Source organism: Pempheris klunzingeri, chromosome 3 (assembly GCF_042242105.1).
Source record: "Pempheris klunzingeri isolate RE-2024b chromosome 3, fPemKlu1.hap1, whole genome shotgun sequence".
Classification (NCBI taxonomy): domain Eukaryota; kingdom Metazoa; phylum Chordata; class Actinopteri; order Acropomatiformes; family Pempheridae; genus Pempheris; species Pempheris klunzingeri.
The window spans coordinates 4,336,893-4,364,136 of NC_092014.1; the positions used below are offsets into that span (position 1 = coordinate 4,336,893).

At 40.9% G+C, this 27,244-nt stretch overlaps 1 protein-coding gene across 1 annotated transcript in view; it reads right to left on the reverse strand.

The window, feature by feature from the left end:
- The window catches only part of LOC139222893 (voltage-dependent T-type calcium channel subunit alpha-1I-like), a 140,155-nt gene extending 116,153 nt beyond the window's left edge, over nucleotides 1-24,002 (reverse strand). Inside the window, exon 1 of the mRNA XM_070854797.1 lies at nucleotides 23,596-24,002. Within this exon, the coding sequence (XP_070710898.1) occupies nucleotides 23,596-24,002 (407 nt within the window). The remainder of the gene's footprint in view (nucleotides 1-23,595) is intronic.
- Nucleotides 24,003-27,244: the final 3,242 nt, after the last annotated feature.

A 27,244-nucleotide genomic window follows, 5' to 3' on the forward strand; every position in this document is an offset into this window, starting at 1 on the left:
CAAGGTGAAGCCCACTGGGTCCAATTCCGTCACGAAATGCCATAGTTTTAGGGTTCAGCTTGGACTTCTAGGGCCAGCCGCGACTTGTCTGAGACCACTACGGTCTAAATGATGCTGTTAAAGTGCAGGAGTGTTCTTCAAAGGAGAAAGAGTATTATTTGCAGTATGAATGGAAAAATGTGTAGAGTAGTAAACTAGTTTCCTATTTAACTGCATTGCACACACACACACACACACACACACACACAACCCAATTGAATTCTATCACTATCTACAGTCAGTGTGTCCTTGAACATGGCACTGAAGCCCTACTTGTTCAGTGGTTCTTATGAGGAGGATCCCGTTTTACTCTGACTACTCTGACTGAGCAGGAAAATGCTGCAGAACAAATGTCAGACAATATCTGTGGTGATGCCAAATGTTTTCAGAGCACCAGCGCACGAGCAACGCTTGTTTAGAGGAAAGGTTAACGGAGCGAGAAGAACATGCAAAACCAAGCTGCGTGCCATAAAAAAAAAAAAAAAAAAGGATAGAAACAAAGCAGCAGAGTGTGACAGAGTGATTCAATATGCATTTTCTTCGTGTTGAGGGAGTGAGTGCACTGCTTGGCTAACAAGCGTGTGAAGGAGGATGTGCTGTAATAGCCCAGGAGGTCCAATCCCTCCCCGAGGCTATACAGCACAGGATGCTGAAATGTTCCTCCAGCAGCCCACAGTGCAGGATGGGAGCAGCTTCAGCAAGACAGAGACATGGGGAACCTGGTCTCCTCTGAACAAACTGCGCTGCGGGTTTGAACAGAAAGAATTCCCAGAGAAGATTAAATTCTCAACATGTTTCTCTTGGCCCTGCCTGAACCCTCCTAGAAAGACATAGACCACTGTAGATATCACAGCATGGATAAAGATAGGCTATGAGTGGGCAAAAACACATGCGTGCACATAAACACACGGACGCAGCCTCGCACACATGCACACAAACACCCACTCGCCAACACGCACGGTCAGAAAAGTACACATACGCAGATATTCACGTGCAAGCCAAACAACATATTCCAAACCAGAAACGCTCACACTCACCAACCCACACACGTGAGTGCATTTTCACACAAACACACCCTCACTTGTGCGCACTAAGTCTCACGTTAAATCAAACATTAAATCAATGCGTGTCAGCTAATGGGGATCATTTAAAGAGAAATATTCAGCACTGTGGGGAGTGATGTTTAATAGTGATGTCCTGCAGGCTAATAGCTGTATAGAAGACATGTGAGACAGGGTAAAGGGGCAAGATTTGTCATTTAATCCTATTTCGTCCAACCTCACAAGCTGTACTGCCAGACCGACATGAAAAACCCCACTTAATGCACTGCAGGATCCATTTTTAAATGGGTTATACCTTTTAAATGTTGCTTATAAACTCACTATTGAATTGAATACACAGTGGGGGACACGTGTAAGCATCATCATTTACATTACTGATATGGAAACAACAAAAACTTGTTTGTAATGATATGCACACAAGTATCACAATAGCTCAGATTCTGGTAATTTGTAGCTGCAGGAGTTAGAGTTGCATGATAATAGGAAAGAATCTATCAAACCTTTTATGTGTTAATTAGTTGAGAATAGAAAACTGGTGTATTTGCTGAAGAAGAAGAAGAAGAAAAGCTGGTTTGACATAATATTGTTTTCAGGCAACTGTTACTAAAACTGCAGATGTTTACAATCCCACCAGAAGGAGGGATTAAGCTTGTTGGGCTTTTGTTGGAAAACATCGGTGCAGGATGTGTTGAGTTTTACAGACAGTAGCTTGACAGCAATTTAAAAACTAAAATGTAAACATCTTGAAAAAAAAAATAATAATATCAGTGTTACTGTTAGAGGAACACTGAGGAACACTCAGGGCAACACAGTATGTCTGTGTTTATGTTCTAATGGAATTAGGTAAAGTTTTGGTAAAAGTTTTGAGTTCGTATCAAAAGCAAATACATTTGAGTTTATATCAACGGAGAGACATCTTAATAAAATATGATGCATACTTATAAAACAGGGGAAATTATTTTTTTATATTAAAACGCATTAGAGGAGGTTTGCTTGTTAATATGTTACGTGTTTATGACATGGGTCAATACACTTTGGAAATCAAAATATAATGGTATAAAACAATTTCTCTCATTTATATGTAATAAAATCAACTTTAGGTCCATTTGCCAATGATACAAATATTTAATGTATACCATCACTCCACGGGGAGGCACATACTGGAGGCACACAATCAGAGAGATACACACTTTTGCCACTTCAGCTGTTTTCTCTTGCTAGCCCTTCCTAATGAGGACAGAGATATCATCAGCAGGTGCCACCGCACTCATGGTGAGACCCTCCAGGCAGCGCCTGTGAACACACCACCTAAAAAGCGCAGCCTTTCCAGGCAGATACACACTTTAATGTGAATAGCATGGCTGGATAAAACTGCAGGTCAGCGCTTTCTTATTTCCCCCGTCTAAGTAATAATGACAGCCTTTGGGCTAATGCTATGAGAATTATCTTGGGGTTATTTCCATTGCCAAATGCATTCTTTAAAAACAGCCTCTGTGAGTTGCCCAGCTTTTCACTTTAGCTTCTCATGCACGCTGCCTATACATGAGCTGCCTTTAACAATGTGCAAGTGTCTGTCTGTCTCTCTCCACTTCTGAAAAATGAGTCAATTAGTGTAGGTGCCTTGGAGGAGGCTCTGTATCTTTTTTTTTTCTGCCTCACACAGACACAAGCACACGCTGCACATCAACACTGCAACTGGATGGAGAATGAGGTGGAATTCAAAGCGCAGAGCTCTATTATAGACGGGATGTTCGAAGAAGATTAACTCAGAAATTGTTTCGTAGAACTGTTTCACCTCCAGAATTTTTTAACCTTATTTTATTTATTTATTTATTTTTTGTTCCACGCAGTGATTGCAAAGTCGGTTGCTGTTTTTCAGCATGCTCTGCTGCTTCACATTCATTCAGCAGCTGTCACTCAGTGGTGGAGGCTGCCGGGAACACCTACAGTATTTCAGTGTGGGCCACTGAGCAGGTCCATTAAAGGAGTTGGAAGTACAGTTGACTGATGGGGCTTTCTGATGAGTCAAGCAGTAGCGTTTTCCCAAAAGACTTTTTGTCAGTGGGAAGGTCAGAAGTTTGTAAAAGACCATGCAAATAATGTTGGGACAGATAACCCACTGGAAAGTAAGGCAGGTGACAGATGACACAATTACTTGCATTATTAGTACACAAAAAATTACTGGGTTCAAAATTGACCCAGCATGGGTCAATATAGCACATACGCAATACTGGGTTAACTTTACACAGTACCATGGGGTTTTTTGACCCAGAGATGGTGTTATTTTTACATGGATGTTGGGTTACTGGATCAAAACAACCCTTCAATTGGGTGGCACCCATGGGTATTGGATTAAATTAACACTAGCACCGACACTGGGTCAAAACACACCCCTGGTACTGGATAATGTCAACCCAGCTTTGCATCTGCACTATGTTGATCCATGCTGAGCCAAATTGAACTAAGTGATTTTTAATGTATGAATGTATCAGTCCAATCCAACTTTTGTGTTAAAGACGCTTTGATGTTATTTTTCACATGTTCGACCTGTAACTAATGATCACTTTCATGATTGAGTCTTCAATAAATCATTTTCCAAATGAATCAAGTCTATAAAATGTCAAGAGGTTGTGGGAAGATGTGAAAGTGGAGGCATTTTTGATGAATAAATTGCTTAAAGGATTGTTATGGCATCTTTTGGCAGCTGACTAACTGATTAAATCAACTAATTTCAGCCCTGAAAACATTTCACATTCGTTTTGGCTTGCAGTGATTTTCCTGGCGACCCAAGGCCCACACCTGCAGAGTGAAGGTATGACAAAGCTTGATCCAAAGCTCCAGGGGCAGAGTCAGTTACATCATGCAGCTGGCAGGACACGAATCCAAGATTTTAAAAGGCCAGATAAAATTCAATAGCACTGGAGAACCATTACCCAAAAGATTCTGATGCGCTGAAAGCATCAGCATGACAGAGCTGGAAAGAGCTGGGAGGCTGAAAGTGTGTGGCAGCGGGGGCTAAATGAATTCTTAATACCTCACTGCGTGGCGTCACTCTTTCTAACCCTTTCTCGATGTCTCTCTGCCTTTTCTCTCTCTTGCCTTCCCTCTCTTGTTTTTAGTGTATCCAAAGACACACGCAGGAGGCAAACGACCTCTCGTTTCCCTGGCAACCAATCGACTATCAAATGAAGTAAATACTCACAAAGAGAGAGGAGAAGGATAGAGAGAGATAGAAAGATGAAGAGAGAGGGGGAGAGGAGGAGGTTATTTTGGTTTGGGGCTTTGGTGTCCTTAAGTGAGACTCCTCCATGTCATGAAGCATCATACATGTTTCTAATGATACAGGAGGAGCACGATGCATCTAGAAACTATGATAATCAGCCGCCTTGAACAGAAACCTCAGAGCTTCAGATTCAGATCACACATTGTCATTTTTACATTTCTGTTCACGTACAGTTTACCCACCCCACCACTACTTCACTCACACATCATGACTTTGATCTGGTCATTTCCTTCATAGAAAGAAAGCATAAAGTACTTCTCAAAATGTTGAACTATTCCTTTAAGCAAACTTAAAGCAATGACAAACTAATTCAAACTGTTTGCAGCAGTATAAATGGTCATAAACCAGTGTAAACATGGGAAAAGCTTACTGCTGGATAGCTTACTAAGCATGAAACTTGAAAAGTTATTCACTTTATTTCAAAAGCAAAAGCTTGTCTAAAAGTTTAGACTTTCATGCCATTTACTGTGCTGCTCTCAGCACATTCAACATCACAGCCATTTATTCCAACATCATTTACTGCTTAAGAGTCGCTTTTTTGTGTTTTTTCTTCTTTTTTCTGTCTTTACGCATTTGTCTCACCTCAAACTGTTCTCACATGGCCATCTGTCTTTCAGTCCACCATTGTATAATGTTCAGAGAGGCTGGCGGGTCTTTTTCTTTCCGGGAATTTTCCATCAGGGGTTCTTCGATCCAGTACAGCTGACTGGATGAAGGGAGGACGGAGCGTATGTGTGTGTTGGAGGGGTTGACGGTGTGTGTGTATGTGTGTGTGTGTGTGTGTGTTGGACAGAAGAAAATGTCATGGGATATCACACGGTAATGCTTCACAGCATCTCATGTCAGCTCCTTTTTTCCCTAAGCTGTCAGGTTAGAAGAGTGCACACACACACACACACACACTCAGAAACACTCAAACACAAGGATAGGAAAGGTTACATGGATAATTGTCGGGATGACAGTAATAATAGAAACTATTACTTGTCCTATGACTCTCTGGTTGCTCATCAGCCTGCTGTCTTCAGGGCTTCCAAGCTGTCATCTCTGACTTTTATCTGTACTCTTAATTGGATTGAAACTGATGTTTGATATGAAGCTTTTCAACTACGCATCATTGACAAATTAACTCTGCAACATTAGTATAATTACTAATGACAAATGAGACCATCCTTCACAAGATTGGCAACCTCTACCTAGTCTGACTAATGCTGACTGTGTGCTACAGAAACCTGCACGCTCTGCTTGAGGCCTGTTGAGTCTCCATAGGATGAATGACATGTTACATGATAATTTCACAATGCTTAACCTATAATATATAATGGCCCCCGACAGAAAGACGCTCACCCCTGAGCCAGGCTCTGTTCGAGGGCAGTTTTTCCTGCCACTGTTGGCACTGTTGGATTCTTGAATCCTTAATTTTGAATTCCTAAATCGTTGGGGCTCTCTCAAAATCAAAGATTCTGGTCTAGACCTGCTCTTTATGGAAAGCATCTTGAGATAACGCTGTTATGAAATGGCGCTATATAAATAAAGATTGATTGATTGACTGATAATAACAGAGCTGCCCCTCTCCAGCATCATAGAGAAGTACAAGTGTGCCAAAGTAAGACTGGAGATGATGCTGACAGAGCAAAGTGATCAATTTTTTGTAGCCCAAGCAGCCCCCACTCTGGCTACTCATTGAAAAGAGACCCCTCAGAAGTGAAGGGCATCGTAGACCCAGTGCAGCAAGGGAGGGATGGCATTGGGATTGGGGCCAGCACATCAGCCTGGAACAAGGCTAAGCCATCGCAGAGACGAAGGCTTGTAGTGGAAAAGACACATCGACGGGAGAAGGAGACGAGGTGTGCAAAGGCTCTGGCTCAGGCAAAGCAAGGGCAATGGTATAGAATGGATGGTATAGAGAAGAAAAATATCTCCTGGACAGACACATTAAGAGGGAGCTTCATCAATAAGATGGCCCACGATGTCCTGCCATCTTTTAAGAATCTCCACCGTCCACTAACAACATTCCTCCGGGAAGGTCAGAGTCTTCAAATTAAGGTCATTTACTAGGCAGCTTGACAGGACACATGATTGGAAGATGGTGGTAGATGCAGGACAGTGGCTCTGCTTCCTGGATGAGATCACATCAACCAACGTCCAACCAGACCTTGTGCTGCAGTTGGCCTTACTCCAGCTCGTTTACACCGGTGGAGGAGGCCTTTGACCGCAACAAAACTGAGGTATGCTGAGCTTGCAGCTAACAACAACATGGTTGGAAAGCAAAGGACCAACCGGTTGAAGTGAGCTGCAAAGGCTTCACAGACACATTAACATCAAGGCGTCTCTGGGAGATGGGAGTTCAAGGTAAGGCCCACCAGGACACACTCAAAGACCTCTCCAGACCTGCTGAAGAGGGTAATCAGTGGCTCTAGGTGAGAGATAAGGACTCCACCTGGGCCTCCAAGTGCACAGATTGACACTGAGCGGAAAACACAGAGAAGAGAAGTTTTCCGATCAAGCAAAAGCAACATTACCACACTGTAAAATACTCCAAGTTTACTTACAAGTAAAAGTCCATTCTGCTTGAGTAAAAATACTTCAGTTTTGAATTACCAGCAAAATGTACTTTAAGTGTCAAAAGTGAAGCCTTCAAGTCCCAAAAGATCATAGATATAAATTGTTGTTTGCATATGCACACATGATAATAGCAGGTACATAGAAGTTATTATTATGTGCAACAAGACAAAATATATATTTTATTTTTTTATCTATCTATCTATCTATCTATCTATCTATCTATCTATCTATCTATCTATCTATCTATCTATATTTTTTTTTACAAATGTCTGACTAAACGTACTTCGTCATGCAGCTGCAGTGGTGGGTTGCTGTGAGCAGTTAACTTTATGTATTTCACATTGGTCCAATAGACATCATGCCTTATCATCATAGCCTTATTTTTGTCAACATTTTGATGACACGAAATTTCAATAAACATAACGAGGCAGCTTGCTGAAGATGTGGATGACGTCCCCCCTTCTTAATCCTGCCGACTAAGCTCAGATATTTCTCCAACCGGTGAAAACATCTGTCAGTGGGCACAACACCAGACCTATTTGAGTCACTGAACAAATCGTGACGTGGGCAGAGATTCACAGGTCTGGAGCCAGGGTAAGGCTCAGACTGCATGCAAAGCAAATTCAGAGGCTGTGTTATTGCGTACATGTATAGATGGTAAAAACGTGAACTGTTGCTAATACAGACTGAGATTGCTCTGGGCAGAATACAGTGTGGTAAAATCCTGTGTGTGCCAGATGAGAAGATTTCAGAGGAAACTGGAACTCCTAAGTGTAAAATCAATTCAACTCTTAATCTCACAAACACATACGTGCAAACCAGTGTCTACACATTAACTAGACAAGCTTCAGAAATTGCCTCTTTGGTAGGTCAACAGGTGTTTTACTCGCTTTCCTAACTGCTATAGATCCTCCAAAAGATTACCAAAATAAATAAATGATAAAGTCTTAGTCATATGAAAACTTTTTTTTTGACAATCACTAAACTTTCCACCTCCTCAAAATCTCTGACTTCTCTTTCTGTCTGTGTCTCCCACTCTATTTCTAGCCCAGATGGCCACTGCACAGCTGCCATAGGATACCTTAAGATAAGCTCTGCCCTGTTGCTGTGGCAACCAGCACTGACAAAAATATTAGGAAGCCTCTGTTGTGTGTTCGTGTGTTTGGGTTTGTGTGCATTTGTACATGCATGTTGGCCAGTTACATAATACTGTTTGTCCATTAAACCATCAGTTTGGTTGAATTATACGTTATCAGTCTTATCAAGAAGATGCCGCTTGAGATCAAACTCATTTGACACCACGAGCCTAAATTCCATGCACACACACAAGGAGGAGCAGTCCATCACCTCCTGACACAGGTAGACTGCAGTAGCAGGGGGGGATGAAGGCATGGAAAGGGATAGATTAACTTCTGCTGGCTCGCTAAGAGCTGCCAACTCAGGCGTCTGATGGTGAGATACGAGGAATGGAGATAACAAGGAAATACTAAGAGTGCAATTACAGATAGATGCCGGCTTGTAAGACAGAGAAAACACATAAAAATGCTTCTTTTAGACCATCTGGTGGGATTTTCTGTGCTTTCTCTCTTGCTGTCTTTTTTTCTCCCTCCCCTTCTCGCTCTCTTTCTGTGATGTAGTATGGTGGTAATATGATGCTAATGTTAAGTGTGTAGGTTTCCTCGACTGCCCACGACCACTGTTACTCGCTATTTCCGTCCTTTAGCACTGCCAGGCTTGCGTAACTGAGAGGAAAAAACAGAGGAACAGACTGACCACCAATTATGCAATACAACTACTGGTAAAGCTAAAAATACAAGGACCATTGGACCAAAAAGGAATAGAAAAGTTATATTATCATCTATTGCCGTACACTGCAACACATTATAATAAACACTGAAGATCAAACTGAACTAAAGTTCATTGTACATTAAACTAAAAGGCTAAGTACACGCTTTGCTATCAATCTGCAACATGGATCAATGAATATCTGCAAACCTCCCAATTTCACAGCAGTTTTTTGTCATTCACATCAGCTGCTTTCGATTGAGTGTGGAGGACATAGTTACAAAGTGCGTACAGAGTAATATGAAAGATGGGGAGAGGGCGGGAATGTAAGGAAAAACAAAGCACAGTGAGTGAAAGAGAGACAGTTTGTTAGTCAGAGCAGAAAGCTGATGTGTGTGTGTGTGTGTGTGTGATGTGCATATCTTGTACTGTTAGCAGCAGTAACCAACAGTGGAAGTGAGTGTGTTATGAGTATTCACTAACAGTCAGCTTCGACTGCAAGCGTATTATAGGATTATTATGGTTTGAAAATGATCAAATGAATTAGTGTTCCTATTTTGTGATGGCCTTTCCCAACAACAGGCTGTTGTTCATTTCAGTTCTTTCCCCACAATGAATGATATTTCACATCTGCTGCTGCCGTCATCGGAGTTATTCATCATAAACACTGGCGGATTTCCTATTTAGGCTTATGTTTAGTCACATGGAACTGGAGGTGGGTAAAGACTTAAAGACTTAAATGAGAGATGGTGCAGTGGGCATGTTTCTTTAGTTTAAGATGATCTGATGAAACTCAGAAGTGAACTGAGGACTCTTAGATAATGTTTAGTTAAACCAGGAGTGGGTTTAGCCTTTTCAGTCTCGTTCCCACTGTGTTTGCACAGACCGCCATCCTTCCACAAACAATAATATAATATAAAACAAGTAATGATACTTTTTTTTTTCTTAAAGGTTGTTTAAGAGACAAAACACTGCTCAGTCAAGACAATAAACAATGTGTGAGTTCAGCTATTACAAATATACAATCTAAGATGTAATTTAAAACCATATTAATTAACACATGATAGCTGGGCCTGCTAATCAAATCGTCCTTGAAGAGCTGTGCTAGTATGTGTCTTTGTACATCGCTGAGACCAAGTTCTAATAATACCTAGGCCTAATAATAAAATATTCATGTTCTGTGGCTATGCAAGGTCTAATTTTTTTTGTACTGGGATTTCACGTGAGACTTTAGAACTGCTCAGGTCTCAGTAACTATTAAGTCTTCAAGCTAGTCAGGTCTCACAGTAGTTATATCCAAGTGTAGTCTAAGTCTCACTTCTTCAGCTCCTTCCCTATCGTGCTATAATATGGTGCCCAAAACTCCCTCCATCAATTCACTTCCCATACACACATCTCTTTTTTCCGCATTCGTATCCCTTTTGTATCATCCTTTCTTTCTCCACTCTTACTCTTCTTTTTTTTTTTACTTTACTTCTCCTTTAAAATCTATTTCTGCATAGGGAGGTCAATTAGTCCTGCGTTGTTAAAACCAGTGTTTGAGAATGCTATGTCCTCTCCATTTTTGTATTGTTTGGCATCATCATAATTTGGCTGAGACATAACAAGGTGACACATTAATATTCATGGTCTTAACAAGAGGAACAAAGTGTGGTATCCGTAGGGACAAGTATCACTTTCAGCAGGGACTAGGAGCTTCCTAAATTGAGACGCTAATTTCGGTTCACGGAACAAAGAAACACAAACAAACATACACACACACACACGCACGACACATTAACGCGTGTCAGTCAACAGTTCCCACGATAACAGCATGCAGGAAGCAATCATTGGAGGCGAGTGTTAATGACAGACTAATGACTGTCATTTACCAAACTTGGGAGAATGGCTTAATTTGGGTCTGTCACAGTTTTTTCTACTATCTGGAGGTTTGTTATCAGTGTTCTAGCAAGGAATGTATTTCAGTTGTTTAGTGTAGTTAGTAACTAAATAAATAACTTTTTTTAATGTAATTCATCAATCACATGTGCAGCCTGAAGACTTATTTGTTCTCACGTACGGTTTACTTTAACTGTATGTGCTGCAGTGTTCCTTCAAAGGATGGTTTACTTGTTGCAACATGTTAACAAGCCAACTTGTTTCCAACATCCTCTGAACACCACAGGACCACGATGGAGACAGTAACACACAAGCTGCAGGAAGTGCACTGCCCCTTTCAAATTACAGAGACAGTTTGCAATCATCTCACATCCCTTTAGCTTTTCAACTCGCCACTTCATGCTGCAGCTGACAGTACACATGGTCCACCTCTGAAAACGAAAACCTTGATTCTGATTTAAGGACATGTGACATGACTGGATTGCTAGTTTGTCCTGTTGTTAAACATACTGTCAAATTGCATTTACTGTTTGTCAACCTAAAGTTAGTAACTTTAAAACTTGCAAGCATAAGTGCATCTTAGTGGCTCAACGCTAAGCTGATATTTCCAGGTATTAGTCAAACCCCTGGAGTGTTACCAGAGGATCTGAGATATGGCTCGTGAAAAAACTTTCGATTTTAATTGCAAAACACATGAAAATACATATTCATGTTGAATCTGTTTTTTCTGTGGGCAGTGACCCTGGTGTGAGCGTGATAATGCCCTGTGAGATGCCCATAATCAGGAATGAATGGACTCCATTGGCTCCATTCATTCCTGATAATAGAAACCTGGTCTGGTCTTATCCTTTGACCGGGTTGAAGTCAAAAAGATATAAATACTCTCTTAACCTGTCAACTGTCAAATAACACAGCAACAAAGGCAGCTGTGTTGTGTTGGAAGGAAAAAGTGAGTGACGAAACGGAAACAGAGGCGAAAAAAAAACAAAACAGGTGATGTTAGACAAACACACACACACACACACACACACAATCAAACCCACGTACAGGAACCTGCTGTGCTAATTACTAGGTCTCTGGTTTTTTTGAAGGCTGCTGCTCACCTTGGATGACCCCTTATCTATTCACACACACACACACACACACACACACACACACACACACACACACACACACACACACACACACACACACACACACACACACACACACACGGGCACACAGGTGTTGAAACCCTCTAACCATCACTACAGGAGCTGCTGTGTTATTTCAGCGCCTGCAGGCTCAGTGGGCGATGCCAAGCTGACAGTAATATGTATTGGCAGCAACCAGCATGGAGGCAGAGCAGCAATACATGACATCAGCAGCACGCGGCTGTCTGGGGCAGAGGGGGGTAAATGCAAAGCGGACATTACACACAGGGAGGAGTTAGAAATTAAATCTGCGGGGTCAACATCTCTGTGATCTCAGTACTTCTTAAAGTTCTGTGTGCTGTTGTTGCTGGACGTCAATAAATAGCTGCACTTTTTAAGACGTGCAGTCTCTACTTGTTTCCAACTTGGTTGAGTTTTGCTGACTTTCAGGGCACAGAACTGGAAAAGTGAACTATTTTGAGTGTAAACTTTCAGAGGTTCTACAAATGTCAGATTACAGTGATCAGACATTCAAGTCTGTCTGGAGCTGTCCTGGTTTCAAGCTGGGTGTCCCAAGTCCCAACACTAAAATGTCCCAGTTTTCAACCTTCGTAATGAAAACAATTCCACAAACCATTAATTTTATTCAGTGCAAACATGAAAAACGTATTCATTATATTTATCTCATCTAATGTCAAGTCCACTTCTATCTAATTATCAAGTAGCGTTAGCAAGATGTCAGTATACTGTAGGTGGAAGTGTTGTTAATTAGACTTTGAAAGTTTTTATGACTTAGTTCTTTGTTTGTGTGTGAATAATGTACACTCAAAGTGTGTGTCCAACCTGACCCATCATAGCAGGAGAGGAAATGTCCAACTAAAGGACGTGAGGAGTTGACTTCCTGTATTCCTGGACAGAGCTCAATGATCCACTGACAAAATCCCAAAACAACACAAAACATCCACATAAAGCACCTATCCATCTTCAAACAGTACCATCCATCTGATGGCATAGAGACCTATTGATGTCACAACTGAGTTATTGATTTCTTCCTCTAAACAAATGGCCTAAATATTATAGACGACATTCTGCACAATAGGGTGAGCTGCACTGCAGAGGACTGCAAAGCTGCGAGAGGCAAAAATGAGATAAAATTGATCCATGAAATTGTGATGAGGTGGGTGAATTTTAACTCTAAAAAGGAGGTTATGCAGGTAAACACAGCAGTAGTTTTCTTAGCTTTATCCCACCTGGAGGCTCATAGGGGCCATAGGTGACAGAGGACATAAAGGACCACCTATCTGACCTCCAGAATATACAATACAGATGATGTGGATTAGGGACAGACTTAGAAATTGATTTTTGCAACTCGCCTGTAGCCCTTTTTCCTTTTTCCTTCAATAAAACATGTGAGGATATTACTGATTGGTGACTGTTAGCTTTAGCTCCAATAATTGTTGAGGAACAGTGGCCTTTTAGTGTCTGGTGCCATAACACAGATTTCCCAAAGAATCCAAACCACTGACATGCAATGTGAAATGCAGAGGGCAGAAGGCTGCCATCAAAAAGAATGTAATGGTTTAAAGGGCTAAAGAAGCAATATGACTTTTAAATGAATCGGACAGAAAGAATAAGATACTAGTCTGGTTACCATTTTCAGATTATTTTGCCTCTGACTTTCTGTCTTTCTGTAACCCACTCTGTTCCATGGCACTCTGAAATTTTATTAAGCTATCTCATTTGTCGCTGCCATCGCTAATGCTGGCTCTAACTGCTGTGAGGAGTGAGACTTAAAGATGTAGCAGAACAGTTAACTGGGGAAAGGTTGACCATTAAAATGAATTGCAGCTTCTGCCAAGGAACAAATTGTCTATTCAGTGAAACAGGATCCGCCAATGCTGTGATAAAAGATGGTGTAGAGCCTGCAGGATATACTGTATGAGGGTGTTCAATCCTAAACAACTTATCTCCATTGTGGAAAGAAACTACTGCTTGTAATTCAGCATGCTACATTTCAAAACTAGATTATTCTTTCTACAAATACACAAGTGTTTTACGGGGACATATCTTGGAATGATAAATAATTTTGCTCACAGCAGACATCAAGACATTTGTAAATGGATGATTTATGATTCACATCTCCATTTTCTCAAACTGAACTGGATCTATTAAGTAATAACCTGACCTCTCCATTTCCCACGTGTATTAAATCGGCCAAATAATTGTACTTGCATGTTCTTTTAGACCATTGTTATGTTGTTCTTCATCATACTGGAACAATTTGATTGCTTCTATGTACCAGTGTAGACTGTATCCAAAATGAACCACCAATAATGATATTCTTAAAAGAAAAGGAAAAAGTAATAACCTCTGAATAATATAATACCACTACTTGCCAGAATCTTTGGTTGATTTTGGAGCTCTGTAATATTTTTTGTACATTTCTATACATAGATAGCTAAAGGTCTGCAGCTAATTTTGTACTTAATTATGGCTTAAATCCAGTTATATGGCAGCTTAAGGCGAAAGTAAAGGTCATGTTTTGATGAGGGTGTTCACAGTTTAAAGTCTAGATAATAAATCAGAGGCCCTGTGCTTACAGTCCTGCATGAATTAATTCATTACTTATTTTATCGCAGTGCATGTAGGTGTCTGACGAAGCACGAGTGTTAACCTTTCATTGGGTGTATTCTATAATTCCTTATAATAGATGTAACTGTGCAATGAGAATAGTTGGTCTCATAAGACTTGATATAATTCCAGTGCATTAAGGCAGAGTAATGGTCAGGGAGTGGTTACATCCAAACAAAATACCAGTGTAGTTTAATGGCATTAATGCTCGATAACATGTCTCTATCTGAGAAATCATACAGTGGTTACTGACACTCATGGACACAAAGAAAACACAAAGCAGAAGAGAGACATTTCTGAAAATGAGTGGTCTGAGCAGCATATAGATGCAGTACTGGACTTCATCAGAGCCAAGAGTGATAGAGCACGACTCTTTTGTCAGCTTTGTTTCTCTACTGCAAAGAGTGAAAGGAACTATGGATATATATATAAAATTCAATAGCCATCAAGGCTGAAAAAAAAAAAATAAATAAAGAGTCATCAACACAAAAGCACTGTAGCATTAACTGCTTGACTGAGACAGATGGACGTGAAATATGAAAGCAAAGAAAAGAATAATATTGCTCAATATAAATAAATAACAATTCACATTAATGCGTATATTATGTTGCTGTGTCACATTAGAATATGAAAGAACATGGAGATACCATCAGATTATAGTGGTTCAATCTAATAATGTGCTGCCTCTAAAAACAGTGTTGCTTTTTTATGGAATATGTTGACTTTTAGTTTTTTTAGTTAGATTAGTTAAATTGTTTGAAAATCAGCTTTTGTGTGATATATGCCGCTATATTTATATATATATATCACTGTCATTTGCAATCACTTGTACACACACACACACACACACACACACACACGACTGCACATACTGACACATAGTAAGTGCTCCTATTCTCTCTGTCCCTCACACATACTTGAATATAAAAGCATTAAAAAAAAAAACAAAAACAAAGTCTTGGTGCATAACCTGATTCACACATATTCTACACACACACACACACACTGCCACACGCACACACACCATCAATGGGATTTCCTTGTGAATGCCTATTCCCTGGCTGCGTCGCACCGCTCTGTCAACATGTGGCAGCCAACATTTCAAAGGGAGAAGAGTGAGAGCAGGAGGAGGGGGAGATAGGAAGACAATACAGGATAAAAGAGAGAGAGAGAGAAAAGTAATACAGAGATGAGTAAACCAGCTTATCAGAGCAGAACTGTCTGGTGAAGAGGTTCAAATATGTACAGTCTGACTTGAATGAGGATTTTTAGTGTTTTTAGCTGTAATTTTAGGTTGTGAATTACATCAGCACTGTTGTGTCTGTTAGTCACGGTGACAATGAAAACAACAGGACAAACAGGGAGAGTGAATGAAAATAAATCCTTAATACTGGAGTCAAATTGTATATATAATCTGAAAGAGTGAATACATGAAGAGGTGGAGAGAGCAGAAGAGAAGAGGAAAGGACAGGTCCTTTCCACCAATTCGACAGGTAGATACAGTGACATTAGCATAGTGATTAACAGTTACATTAGCATAATGATTAATACCAGCATTAGCATAAGCGGCAGTGCCGGGTGAGCACAGGGGAGAGCCAAAGACAAGGCAAAGACAGGCAAGACACCAATAGAAAGAGGGAGTATTAAAAGAAATGATACAGTGTGGCAGAAGAAACTGGAGAGGAGAGAAAACAGTAATTATGTACAGAAATCAAAATGGATGAAGAGTCTTTTCTTCCCCATCACAACTGTTGACAGCTTCAGCAGCGTCTATTCCGACATGCCTTCATGAATAAGTTTACTCTTCGCCCATGTTCCATGTCCAGTCATGAGAAAGCAGAGTCCCTAAGAGGGAGACTAGCTGTCAGTTTTATTCCCATTGGCAGCACAGCCAAGACCTATATTCTATTTCTATTTCTCTATTTCTATAGGTAGAAACACTGACCACTGCATACAAACACCAGGAATAGGCAAACATATAGCCAAACAATCCAGACTGTTACTCTAAAACCTCTCGACGGAAAGTAGCCCAATTCAACCAGTACAACACAATTGGGTATTTAATCAGAAAGTCAGTTTATGTGCAAAATTGGTTTTACACTATAATTATCAATAAATTAGCTAAATAACCTAAATAACACCAGTAAACATGTCATCCTCTCATCTGGGTCAAGAAACAGACTATTTACTTTGGGGCAACAATCGCAGTTTCCCTCAGGCAAACAAACTGTGTAATTTTGAATTGTGGAGTGCAGCAGTGAGTTTCAGCAAAACACCAAGAGTAGAGCAACATCTTCACTAAATCAGATCAGTGAATCAGGATTGATCGATGGCCCTGGAATTCACTGCTGGGAATACACAGAGATATATGAAGACAGAGAGAGACTGACGCAGTAACAAGTATAAAGTGTATTTGTTCACATTGTGGAAGCATGTCCAAACAGTATTGTTTTGACAGCATTCATCTCATCAGCACTGCAAACACAAACTCACATTCACTGTGTGGAGTCATATCACTGTTTATAGCACACACACGACATTTTAACTCCCTCTGCAGACAGTTTCCGATTCCACTGATTTTGATGTAGACGTGATGGCAACTGTGCCTCTTACTTCCTGCCCTGAGAAAAAATATAAATGCCAACTGGACTCTTTCATATCATGGTTTGGGCCAATGCTGGCCCCAGACAAACAGAGGGAAGCCTTACCCCAACCATAGATCCACATCTAACCTTACACCTCCATAACCAACACTGAAATATACCCATCTGACTGGGGGCTTGTTGGAGGTGGTACACAACCTGGCAGGACACTTTGCCTGCTAAGCATTGTTCAGCAAAAGAAAGTACCTTTAGACATCATTAAAGGCAGGACCTGCAGCCACTGCCAGGGAATTAATTTCCCCAATTACACTGATCTTGTTGAGCAGACATATTGTATAAGGTAGTCCAGTTTAGCTGCATGAATCCAATCATCTTCCCATCACATAGCCCAAAGGACATTTCACAGCTCTTGTGTCTAATGATTACTCCAGAACTCTACATTTGCATTAAATGTAGCTGAATCTCATTTCCTTGGTGCAGGGCTGGAAAAAGCCAACATGATAGGATATCCATTACCCCACCTGATCTATAGGACCACTCCACAGCCCTGACATTAATTAGAACGTAGTTATCTTGATGTAAAGTATGCACCCAACACTTAAAACTCATATAACTTTAGTGGTAATACCTTGTCCAAATGATTCATTACAGGCACTGGATGCTGTTAAACTGCTGCTACGTGCCAAACTAATCTGCACCCAGACCTGGTATTAGCATATGAGCAAAATATCGAACAGGTACCTTGAGCTTTTCTCTATGGCACCATTATCTTATCAAAACACTCACACACATGGCACCGACTGTGACAGGCTCTAAATAGAAACAGTATCACACACTGAATATGGCTTTGTGTATGTGCAGATATCTGTTAATGTGAGAGTTTGTGTGAGTGAGTGTGCATGTGTGCAATAATGCCAGTGGCACAGGGGGCCACATGTGTTGGTCCAGAGGAGATTGAAAGTGAATTGGAAGCTATTAATCTGACCTTCCCTTGCTATCAGATTTGGTTTGGAGCAGAATATATATTCACTCCACATGCTCTGTTTCTCTTTGCACAGCCTGCTTCCCTCCTCTCTGTCTTTATCTCTCCCAGTATCTCCCACATCCTTCACTCTTTCCAATCCACAGGTATAGGTTTAGGCGAGAAAAGCAGAATTTTACATCTCATCCTTTGAAATGATCTCTGTTATTCCTTTACCTCATACTGCTCTGATTATCCCTTTTCTATATGAATGAACTCAGCTGCGTCTGTGCCCAAGAGCTGGTTAACGAGAGATTTGCAGCTCGGCACTATGCTCTACCCTCACGTTCAGCACAGCATCAGTGGTATCACACAGATGTGAATGCGATGACGGTACTCCCTGTTGGAAACAGCTTTGTTGTACAAAGTAGGGAAACCACAGACCGTGACAAGTTTGCCTTGACGTTTCATTTCTTATGCAACTTTGCAGTTGATTCAGCATGGGAAATGTACAATTTAGCAAAAAACAAATAGCAATTTCACAGGGATGGTGAGACTGCTGGCAGCATCACACTTTGAATAAGTTATACTGTGTAGAATCAGAAAAGTCAGTTCTAACTAAAGTATTTCCCCAAACCACTCTAAGTTCTTTGATTTACAAAAATGAGTTTATTATTTACAAGCGCTCTCCAACCACTTCTTTTATATATAACAACAGGGATCAATGTCTTTGAATAACAATGCGGTTAAGATGTAAGGTAAAGATGTTTTGTTGTAGGTGCATAAAGCATACTGCTGGAAATTGTGGCTGGAGGAAACAATGTGGGGCCTTTTTTCCTCTGAGTGTATAACTTATGCTGCCGTTCCTCAGGCGCATCTGTCCAGCAAACAGGTTTCAAAGAGAAACAAAAAGTCTTTACAGCTCCATTAAACACACTTCTTGATAGTTACAATGAAACAATTGAGAGGTTATATATTGTAAATCCCACTGAGAATCAACACCCCATTCGGGGTTTTTCTTCTCCTCCTTTTTACACTTCTGTACATCTTGAGTAATTATTTATGTGCAAATGTAGTTTGCAAGTATTACCTAATGTTGTGTTAATGTAAAACTTTCAAAAGTAAAAAAAAACAACAACTTTGATACCATGTGTTAGCCTACTCATGAATACAGTGCTGAACGTAGCAAAGAGCTGCAGACCAGATTCTCTCCACAGCTACAGTTTCAACCCTTCACCATTACAGACAGCCCTTTGAGTTCACTGAAGTGGTAAAATATCCAGAATACTGCTTTCCTGAGCATTAACAACAGTGTTTTTGTAGGGCACTGAATAGCATCATTCCTGTGATAATTAGTGTTATCCTCTCACCCAGACATGTTCCTGGGTTCAGCTATTCATAGTTTTGCTGTTACAGCTACATTGTGGATTCAATTGTGTGAGCTGTTGTTTCATGAAAGAAAGAAAAAAGACCCTCTAAGAGAGCTACACTTAAATATAAATATAAAGTTTATACACTTATGTCCACTTACGCTCAGGGAGAGCAGGGTTACATTTCTGGTGTTAATTGTTGTTAAGAGTATACACTTGTGTATATGCATAGTTCATTTTGCTGGGCGTAGAATATATCTAATGAGAAGACATACAATGTAACAGTGCATTTAATGCTCTTGGACGCAAAATTGAAACAAATGTATGTAGAAATGTGGACTTATCATAAGAACCGAGTTAGTTAATTGTAAAATATGAATATACTTCAGGGGCGAGTATGTAAGCACACTTATGACAATTAAAGTATAATTACAAATATGGTAGCTGGAGGAAGATATGCACTCAGGTGCCAGTTAATTAGGTACATGTAACTAAATCTAATGCAGCATAACTGTTCCAGAGAGGTGTTGATTCAACGTTGTGGTCATTTTTAAAGCTGATCTATTGCTTCTTAAAAACATTTCTTCAAGCAACTGTGAAATTTACATTGCGGGTGTGCGGTAGTGTGGCTGACAAACAGAAAAAGACCTCGGCAGTTATAGTAAAATAAGCGAATTACGACAGCAAACAACAAAAAAGTGATGCACGAACGACAGACTGGAGATAAACTAAATCAGACTGCGATTTGGACTAAGTGCAGAGTGAAGAAAGTTTGATCAGTCTATCACTGCAGATAGCCAGAGGCGCTCTTTTTTAATGTTGACTGCCAACTATCCTACTCTGCTTCACTGACGGCCTCTCTCTGCCACTGCAGAGTGATTTAACACAATGAAAACTACAAATGATTTACTGTCTGGAAGGGTAGGGGTGAAGAAGAGTGATGGAGACAGGAGGAGAAGGAGAGGGAGGGGGCAGCTGAGCCAGCAATACAATATCTCCTCTTTTCTCCTTAAAACTCTCACTCTGCTTCTCTCTTTTAAGACGTGACTATAAAACTAACTATAATCTATTCACGATAAAAACTATGTAGACTTACACTTCTTTGCCCTCATATTTTCTCCTCTGTAACTATAGTGTTCGCTCAACTGTAAATTTAAAATTTTCAACTTCCACTTGCATCACTTCAGCCACTTGTCTGACATTTGGTGGTTAGAGACTGAAGAGATGTGGAGCTCTAAAACAAAAAAAGAATTTGTCTAAATACAAGACCTGCTACAAGAGCTTTTTCCAATTGTAATCTAAATGTTAAAGAAATTATCTGGTATTTACTACTTGCTTATAGTTAATAGTTGTTGATAGTTGTAATTTGTTATTCATTTGCTCATTATTTGCATAAATGGCGAAGTAGATTCTTTTTTTTTTTTCCTGTTCTGTTTCACAGTTGCATTCTGTCGTCACCCAAATTTTGCCAATATCCCCTCAGAGTAAAATGAACCACGTCCACACACACACACACACACACACACACACACACACACACACACACACACACACACACACACACACACACACACACACACACACACACACACACACACACACACACACACATGCAGACGAGTGGACCGAACGTATTCATACACACAAAGACGATTTCACTTGTGGATCAATCACCAGCTCCACTCAATCTGAACTCACAATGTGAGAGAGTGGACCTGGTCAATACGAGCCTTTTCATTTTAGGGAAGTAACAAGGACACACACACACACACACACACACCCCTATTCACTCGTGTTTCCTCTCATTCATTTACAGCCATTTGAGTGAATACTGAGCGCCTGTGAAGTGTAAAACCAGCAGCTGTGTCAGAGACAGACTTAGAGGTTATCCTCACTCTGTATGAGAACATAGTCATTCACAACTTTAAGTACTAAAGCAAAACAAACCAGACTAAAAGTCTAAAGCAACTCATAATACAGCACGGCTACAACAGTCGCCAACACTGCAACAATATAAGAGTGAAAAGTTGAGACAGTTTTGCTCTCAGATCCTCAGTGATGGGGCTAAAAATGTAACTCTTGGGCTGAGGGGCATGCTCCAATCAGTCAAAATTGTCTCAATTTAAGGTTACCATCCCATAGTTAGCGAAACAGCAGAACAGCAAGAATTGGCAGTGAGTGCCTCAAACATGATAGCACAGTTTTGGGTGCTCGCATCGCCCCCGATCTGATCTAAGAACACAGGGCTTTAAGGCTTGACAGGCTTAACGGTTCGCAGTAAGTGTTGCCTTTCAATGAGTTTGTTCATGAAAAGAGTCCAGATGAGCAACCCTCTGTTGGGATCATATTCTTAGCTCTTTGACATAAATCTCTGACCTGTGTGTCATCGCCGTAATTGCGCCACGGGACTGCAACAGAACACAAAGAGAGAAAGAGAGAAGAGACAGAGAGGGAGAGACTGACAGAGACATAATTAAAGACAAAGGATCAAAACCCAGACAAAGCCAAGCGGGGTTTTTTTTCTCTGACTCAGGAGATTTTCCTTAGAAAGACGTTTCATTTAAACCTGAATGGATGGCTTGCCTATTAAGCAGCACTCCAACTTCTCCCCCTCCCTCTCTCTCTCTCTCTATTTTTTCTGCCTCTTTCTGTCTAGTTGATTATAAACTGGTGTCAGGTGCACCCGTAAGCTGATGTGACGCCTGCTTAATGGAAAGGTAAGAAGGCTGAGTGTCTCCAAACAGAACATTTCTTTTCATCTCATCCCATCTCTCCATCACGGGAATCACTTTCGTCACCTGGCTTCATCCCTGGGAAGAAAATGTTCCCCCTTCCTTATTCATGGGACAAAAACAGACTTTGTGGCTGTTCCATGCACATGCTCACTTACAGGCCTGTTAAATGAACACAGACACACATCCATACTATATTTGCTGAATTCCTCCTTCATTATATCTCTCCGTCTATTCCATCTGCCCAATACCTATCTTTATTATCTTTCTTCCTCTTTCCTTTCCTTTCATTTGTCTCTTTCTAATTCTCTCACTCAATTGTCACTCCCTTAATTTGTCTCTCTCCTCTCCTGTTTCCCTCATCACATCTTTCTTTCCCTCCATCTCTGCTTCAATGAGTTTCAACTCGTCTGTCATACCTCCGCTCTTCCACACACTCACTCTTGCTCTTTACACTCAGCGGTGTTACTACTTACGGATATATAAACTCTGGGTTTGAGAAGTGTAAGTGTGTGAGTCACACATGACTTCACTGTAAGTCTCACTGCGTTGCTTTTAAGGAGCGTGATAAGCAGTGTCTGCTGAACCTGGGGGCAGCTAACGTAAGGTACTGCTTGTACTCTAATCTAGCACTCCTGTCATTTCTTATACAGGCAAAGCTACAATCTGTGTCTGTGTGTACACACTAGTGTGATACAGTACACAAAAATATAAAGACACGAGAGAGATTAAGGATGACAAGTATTTCATAGCCTGGAGGAGAGTAAACTTTTCAACGGGAACCTCTAACCTCTAAAATAAAAAGTTACACACACTGGATCACCTCCTGATCCACAGTCACTTGTGTGTATCATGTGATTCAGGCTCTTACAGAGAACCCATTAAACCTCCAGACTATTTAGCTTCAAGCACAGCAAAGTAAAGGTCCAAAGTAATAGCAGTCTGACTCCGTTATGTCATTTTGTATGTCAGTATGTTACCCATCAAATATAAGGAAGTAAGGAACTTTTCCTTACTGCTTAAATGTAGCTACATCTGTTTTAAGGCTACTTACAGTACAAGCATATGTTGGGTTCATCATGTTCATGTTGTGAATTCAAAAATGGCGCATTGCAAAGCAGCAGGTCATTAAACAGTCAGCTCCTGGACCGAGCCTGCGGCTGATCTCATGATGCATTCTGCAAACGAAGTGGAGCTCGTGCTGTACGCACAGCTCAGCAGTATGATTTCTGTGAGATCACCTAGTTTAGAAAACAGATGGTGACATAGTGAGAATGTGTTTGATCTGCAGCGGAAAAACAGATGCGAAAGTATCAGTAAATCTGGCCCTTGATATTAGATACAAATCTAAATATCTGGACTTGGAACCAGTCTCCCACATGCACATCACCTATAATATCAAATAAACAAAGAAAATTAAACTTTTGAGGGAAATGTTAGCCTAAACATGGAAGAACGCTGAATGGTGATGGATGAAGATAGTAAAAAATGGCACTTTGGACATAATTCCAAATAATAAAAGTAGAACTAGAATCACTGACGGTATAAAAAGGATATGGGCTGGAGACCATGCGGATGCACAAGCTGCGAGGACAGGTTGTCTGCTTGAGGCAGAAGAAGACCACAGGTACCAGTTCAGGGTAGGGCACCACTAACACACTGGTGTCACTGCTGCCATCCTCATAATCATCGGCATCATCTCTTTCCACCCCCTCCTCCACCTCCTCCTTTTCAATCCTGTCTTCCTGAATGATCCCCTCTTCCTCTATTTCCTCCTCTTTCTCCTCCTTTTCCTCGGGACATGGGAGGTGGTACGGCGAGGGTCTGCGGGGGGAGGAGGAAGTGACGGCATCATTGCCATCGCCCCTGGCTATGGCTGTCGTTACCCTGGAGATTGTTGCCGCTGATGGTGCCGTTGCTGTTGATATTGCAACGCTGGGGCCCTCCTCCTCCTCACTCGTCATGGCAACGCAACGGTCTGTGATGGGAGAAACAGACAAGACACAGAGAGAGAGAAGAATTTGAATTTTACAAACCACTTTTCACAACTCACAAAGCGGCAGTTCGCAGATCAGGAGAAAGACTCCAGGATCAACTCATTGTATGAAACGTTTGTTATGTAGTAGAAAGCTATGGTTATATTTCAGCCCATTGGTCAACCAACATTGGTCGTTGTTTCAAAGTTAAGCCGACCAATGTTTACAGCCTCTAGTGGCTGTTGACATTGACTTATTTTAACTGACTTATTTTAAGTGACGTAGGATGTAAATCATTCTACACACTTGACATAATTTAAGCCTTCTGTCTCTTCCATATCTAACCTCATATATCTCACCTAAACCATGCTTTTTTCCTAAACCTAACCCAGTAATTTTGTTGCCTAAACATAACCAAACAGTGACAATGAAGTTATGTAGTATCCGTCCTACAGAGGGCACTGAAAACACTCATATATGTAAATTTGAAAGTCATTGGAAATGGCCAAAAGCTGGAATTATGGGAAAATCACAGTCATGGTTATAAAAAACAGAATTTGGGTTATTCTCCCAAGCAACAAGCCGTTACTTCTCTACTCTGTCATCACCTCTAATTTGGTGTAACGCAGCCAAATTCACTATAGGGTTGTTTTCATTTACATATTTTTCCGCTTCTGTTGTCAGACAACAGCGGGAGCATGAAACCGTTATTTAATTGCAGTTGATAAATACTATCTGTTTACCTGCAGTCATTCACAAGCTGCTGTGATGCAAAATCATTATTTCATAATCACATCATCTGACAAAATCAGCATTAAAAGAGGTTACTGACTATTGCTGTGCTTCTTTATTTCACTGCCACACAGCCCCTGGCCTTCATTGGACAGACTCATGTCACTGTTTTGCAAAGTCTTTGTTTTTTTGTGCAAACTGAAACATGAAGCCAGTAGTTGTAAGATTGATACACTCTAGAAACTGTGGAAAACATTTTTGGGTGAGGAAAATGCTGCTTTAGTCTGGACAAAGGGCTGAAATGGAGAGAAAAAGATGTGTTTGCAAACTTAACTGGCTTAGCATGGATGCACTGTATGACTGTTATGGTATAACCATAAAAAGAAAGACATCCCCCCTCACACAAATCAGGACATTAAAATAATCACTTTCACTTGAGTTATTATGCTTAACTCAAAAACTATTAATTAATCTCTCAGAAGGCATGCATTATTTCTCATATGTTTTAGAAAATCTGACCACTTCAGACAGAAAGAGGGCACAAATGCAAGTTGTAAGAAAAAAGGAGGCAAACTGCTGAATGGTGGGAGAGGGAAAAATGAGTAAGAAAAGAGAGTGTTACGATGGAGAGTTCAGTGGTTTAGTCAGAGGTTTAGTGTTGAGAGGAATCAATACTGTGTAGTTGGAGAGAGAATAGAAGGAGCAGGACTCCTGATATGACTGAGTGGCACCTGCTCATGGATTTCCAATGAGTGAGCTGAGTGCACAGTTCTCAATAAAAGCTACTGAAAGCCCAAGTCCACAGTTAAGCTCCTCTGGAAGTGCTTAAAGTAGACTGTGTTCATTTGACATATAGGGCGGTTCTCAGGTTATTTTCATGATCAATTTGTCAGTGGTCAAAGAACTGCAGCATCAAATCTGACAAAGCTTGCATCTTACAACAGAGAGAGCAATGCCAGCTAATTTCAAACTGCCTCAGGGAGCGTCCTGAGGACATCAAAAGCTTGACGGCCCTCAGTCTCCTGCAGCTCAATGATGACAAATCAGAGGACTCCACTAAACTGTTCATCAACAACCCAGCACATCTGTCCCCTTACCTAAAGTTCTGTGCTACCAATCTAAACCCCCAGATCACTCCAGGCCCCCAACACTTCCCTTCCAGTCATTCCAGGATCCAGCTACAAACAGAGGGGCAATCAACCACTTCCCTGAGCTCATTTAAAGCTCAACTCAAAACCTACTTTTATTCTTTAGCATTTGCATCCACCTAAATGTTGTCTTCCTGTTTTCAGTTGTGCCTGTCTGTTTTACAATATGCAGTTGGTTACCACTGTAAGATACTGTAATGTTTGTAGATTTGAGTAGTAAAGAACGAAATGGTAACTTAATGCTTTTCCATTGTGTGTGTGTGTGTGTGTGTGTGTGTGTGTGCCCAACTTGGTCTATCCCTGTTGAAAAAGTCTGGACACACCACTGTGCATCTAGGCAGCCTCTTCCTATTAAAATGCAAAGTGCAGGAGTCAGTGACACATTACTGCTCATTAGGGCCAGTGGGACGGGCTAGCTGCTGTTCACTGTCTGCAGCAACACATGGCTTTGGCTTCACTACTGTGCTTGCAGCTGCTGTGAACTGTCCTTTACTGCAAAAAGCAAGTGTGTTGTTGTGCTGTGTGTTGTGTTTTGAGTGTGTCCAGAAGTTTCAAACTTCTGTGCCTTTATTGAATAATTAACATTTACTGCTTTTTAGGCCCACAGGGACAAACGTGATGTCTCTGTGCACTCCTGGTCACTGGACCATTACTGCATAATGTAGCCACTCGCTGCTCCTCTTTACTGCCCCCCTGGTTTTCTGCAAATTTCTACCTTTTCCTTGCATGCTGACTGGTGCATAGAGCGTGACACAATAACTTCCTTGTACCCGACACCGGACACACAGTGTGCTCTTGCACTTTGCTGGTCTTTGTCTCCTCTGACACATCACAGACCACCAACCGTCAATGAAACACAATGAGGCGGCGAGAGCTGAAGTGCTGAGGAATGGACTCATGATGGAAATTACAAGTTAGAACTATCCAGTGATGTGTCGTTTTCAGCAAGACAACTGGCCATCAAGACAGCAATACAATGCAAATGTCTCCTATTCTTACCCAGTCACTTATTTTTGAGAAAAACAGGAGGAGAACAAGAGAAGTCAAGAGAATGTTTCATCCAATAATCAAGTAGTATGTAGCTCAGAGAAAGGGAGAAAAAAAGACACAAAGTTCAAGTGGGTTTCAGGACTTTCCATTCAATATTCTCACACACCTATGTTTCATAGTTCCAGAGGTGGTTGTATTAACTAAATTGCTATCTCGGGAAACAAAGGAATACTTCTGTGCAGCAATGAAACCATGGCACAAGAAACTTAATAGTCAGTCAAACATTAATGATCAAATTCCCTGATCATTAACCCCGAGGTGAGGTTCAGTAAAGACATAATGTGTGATGGGACAGTGCTC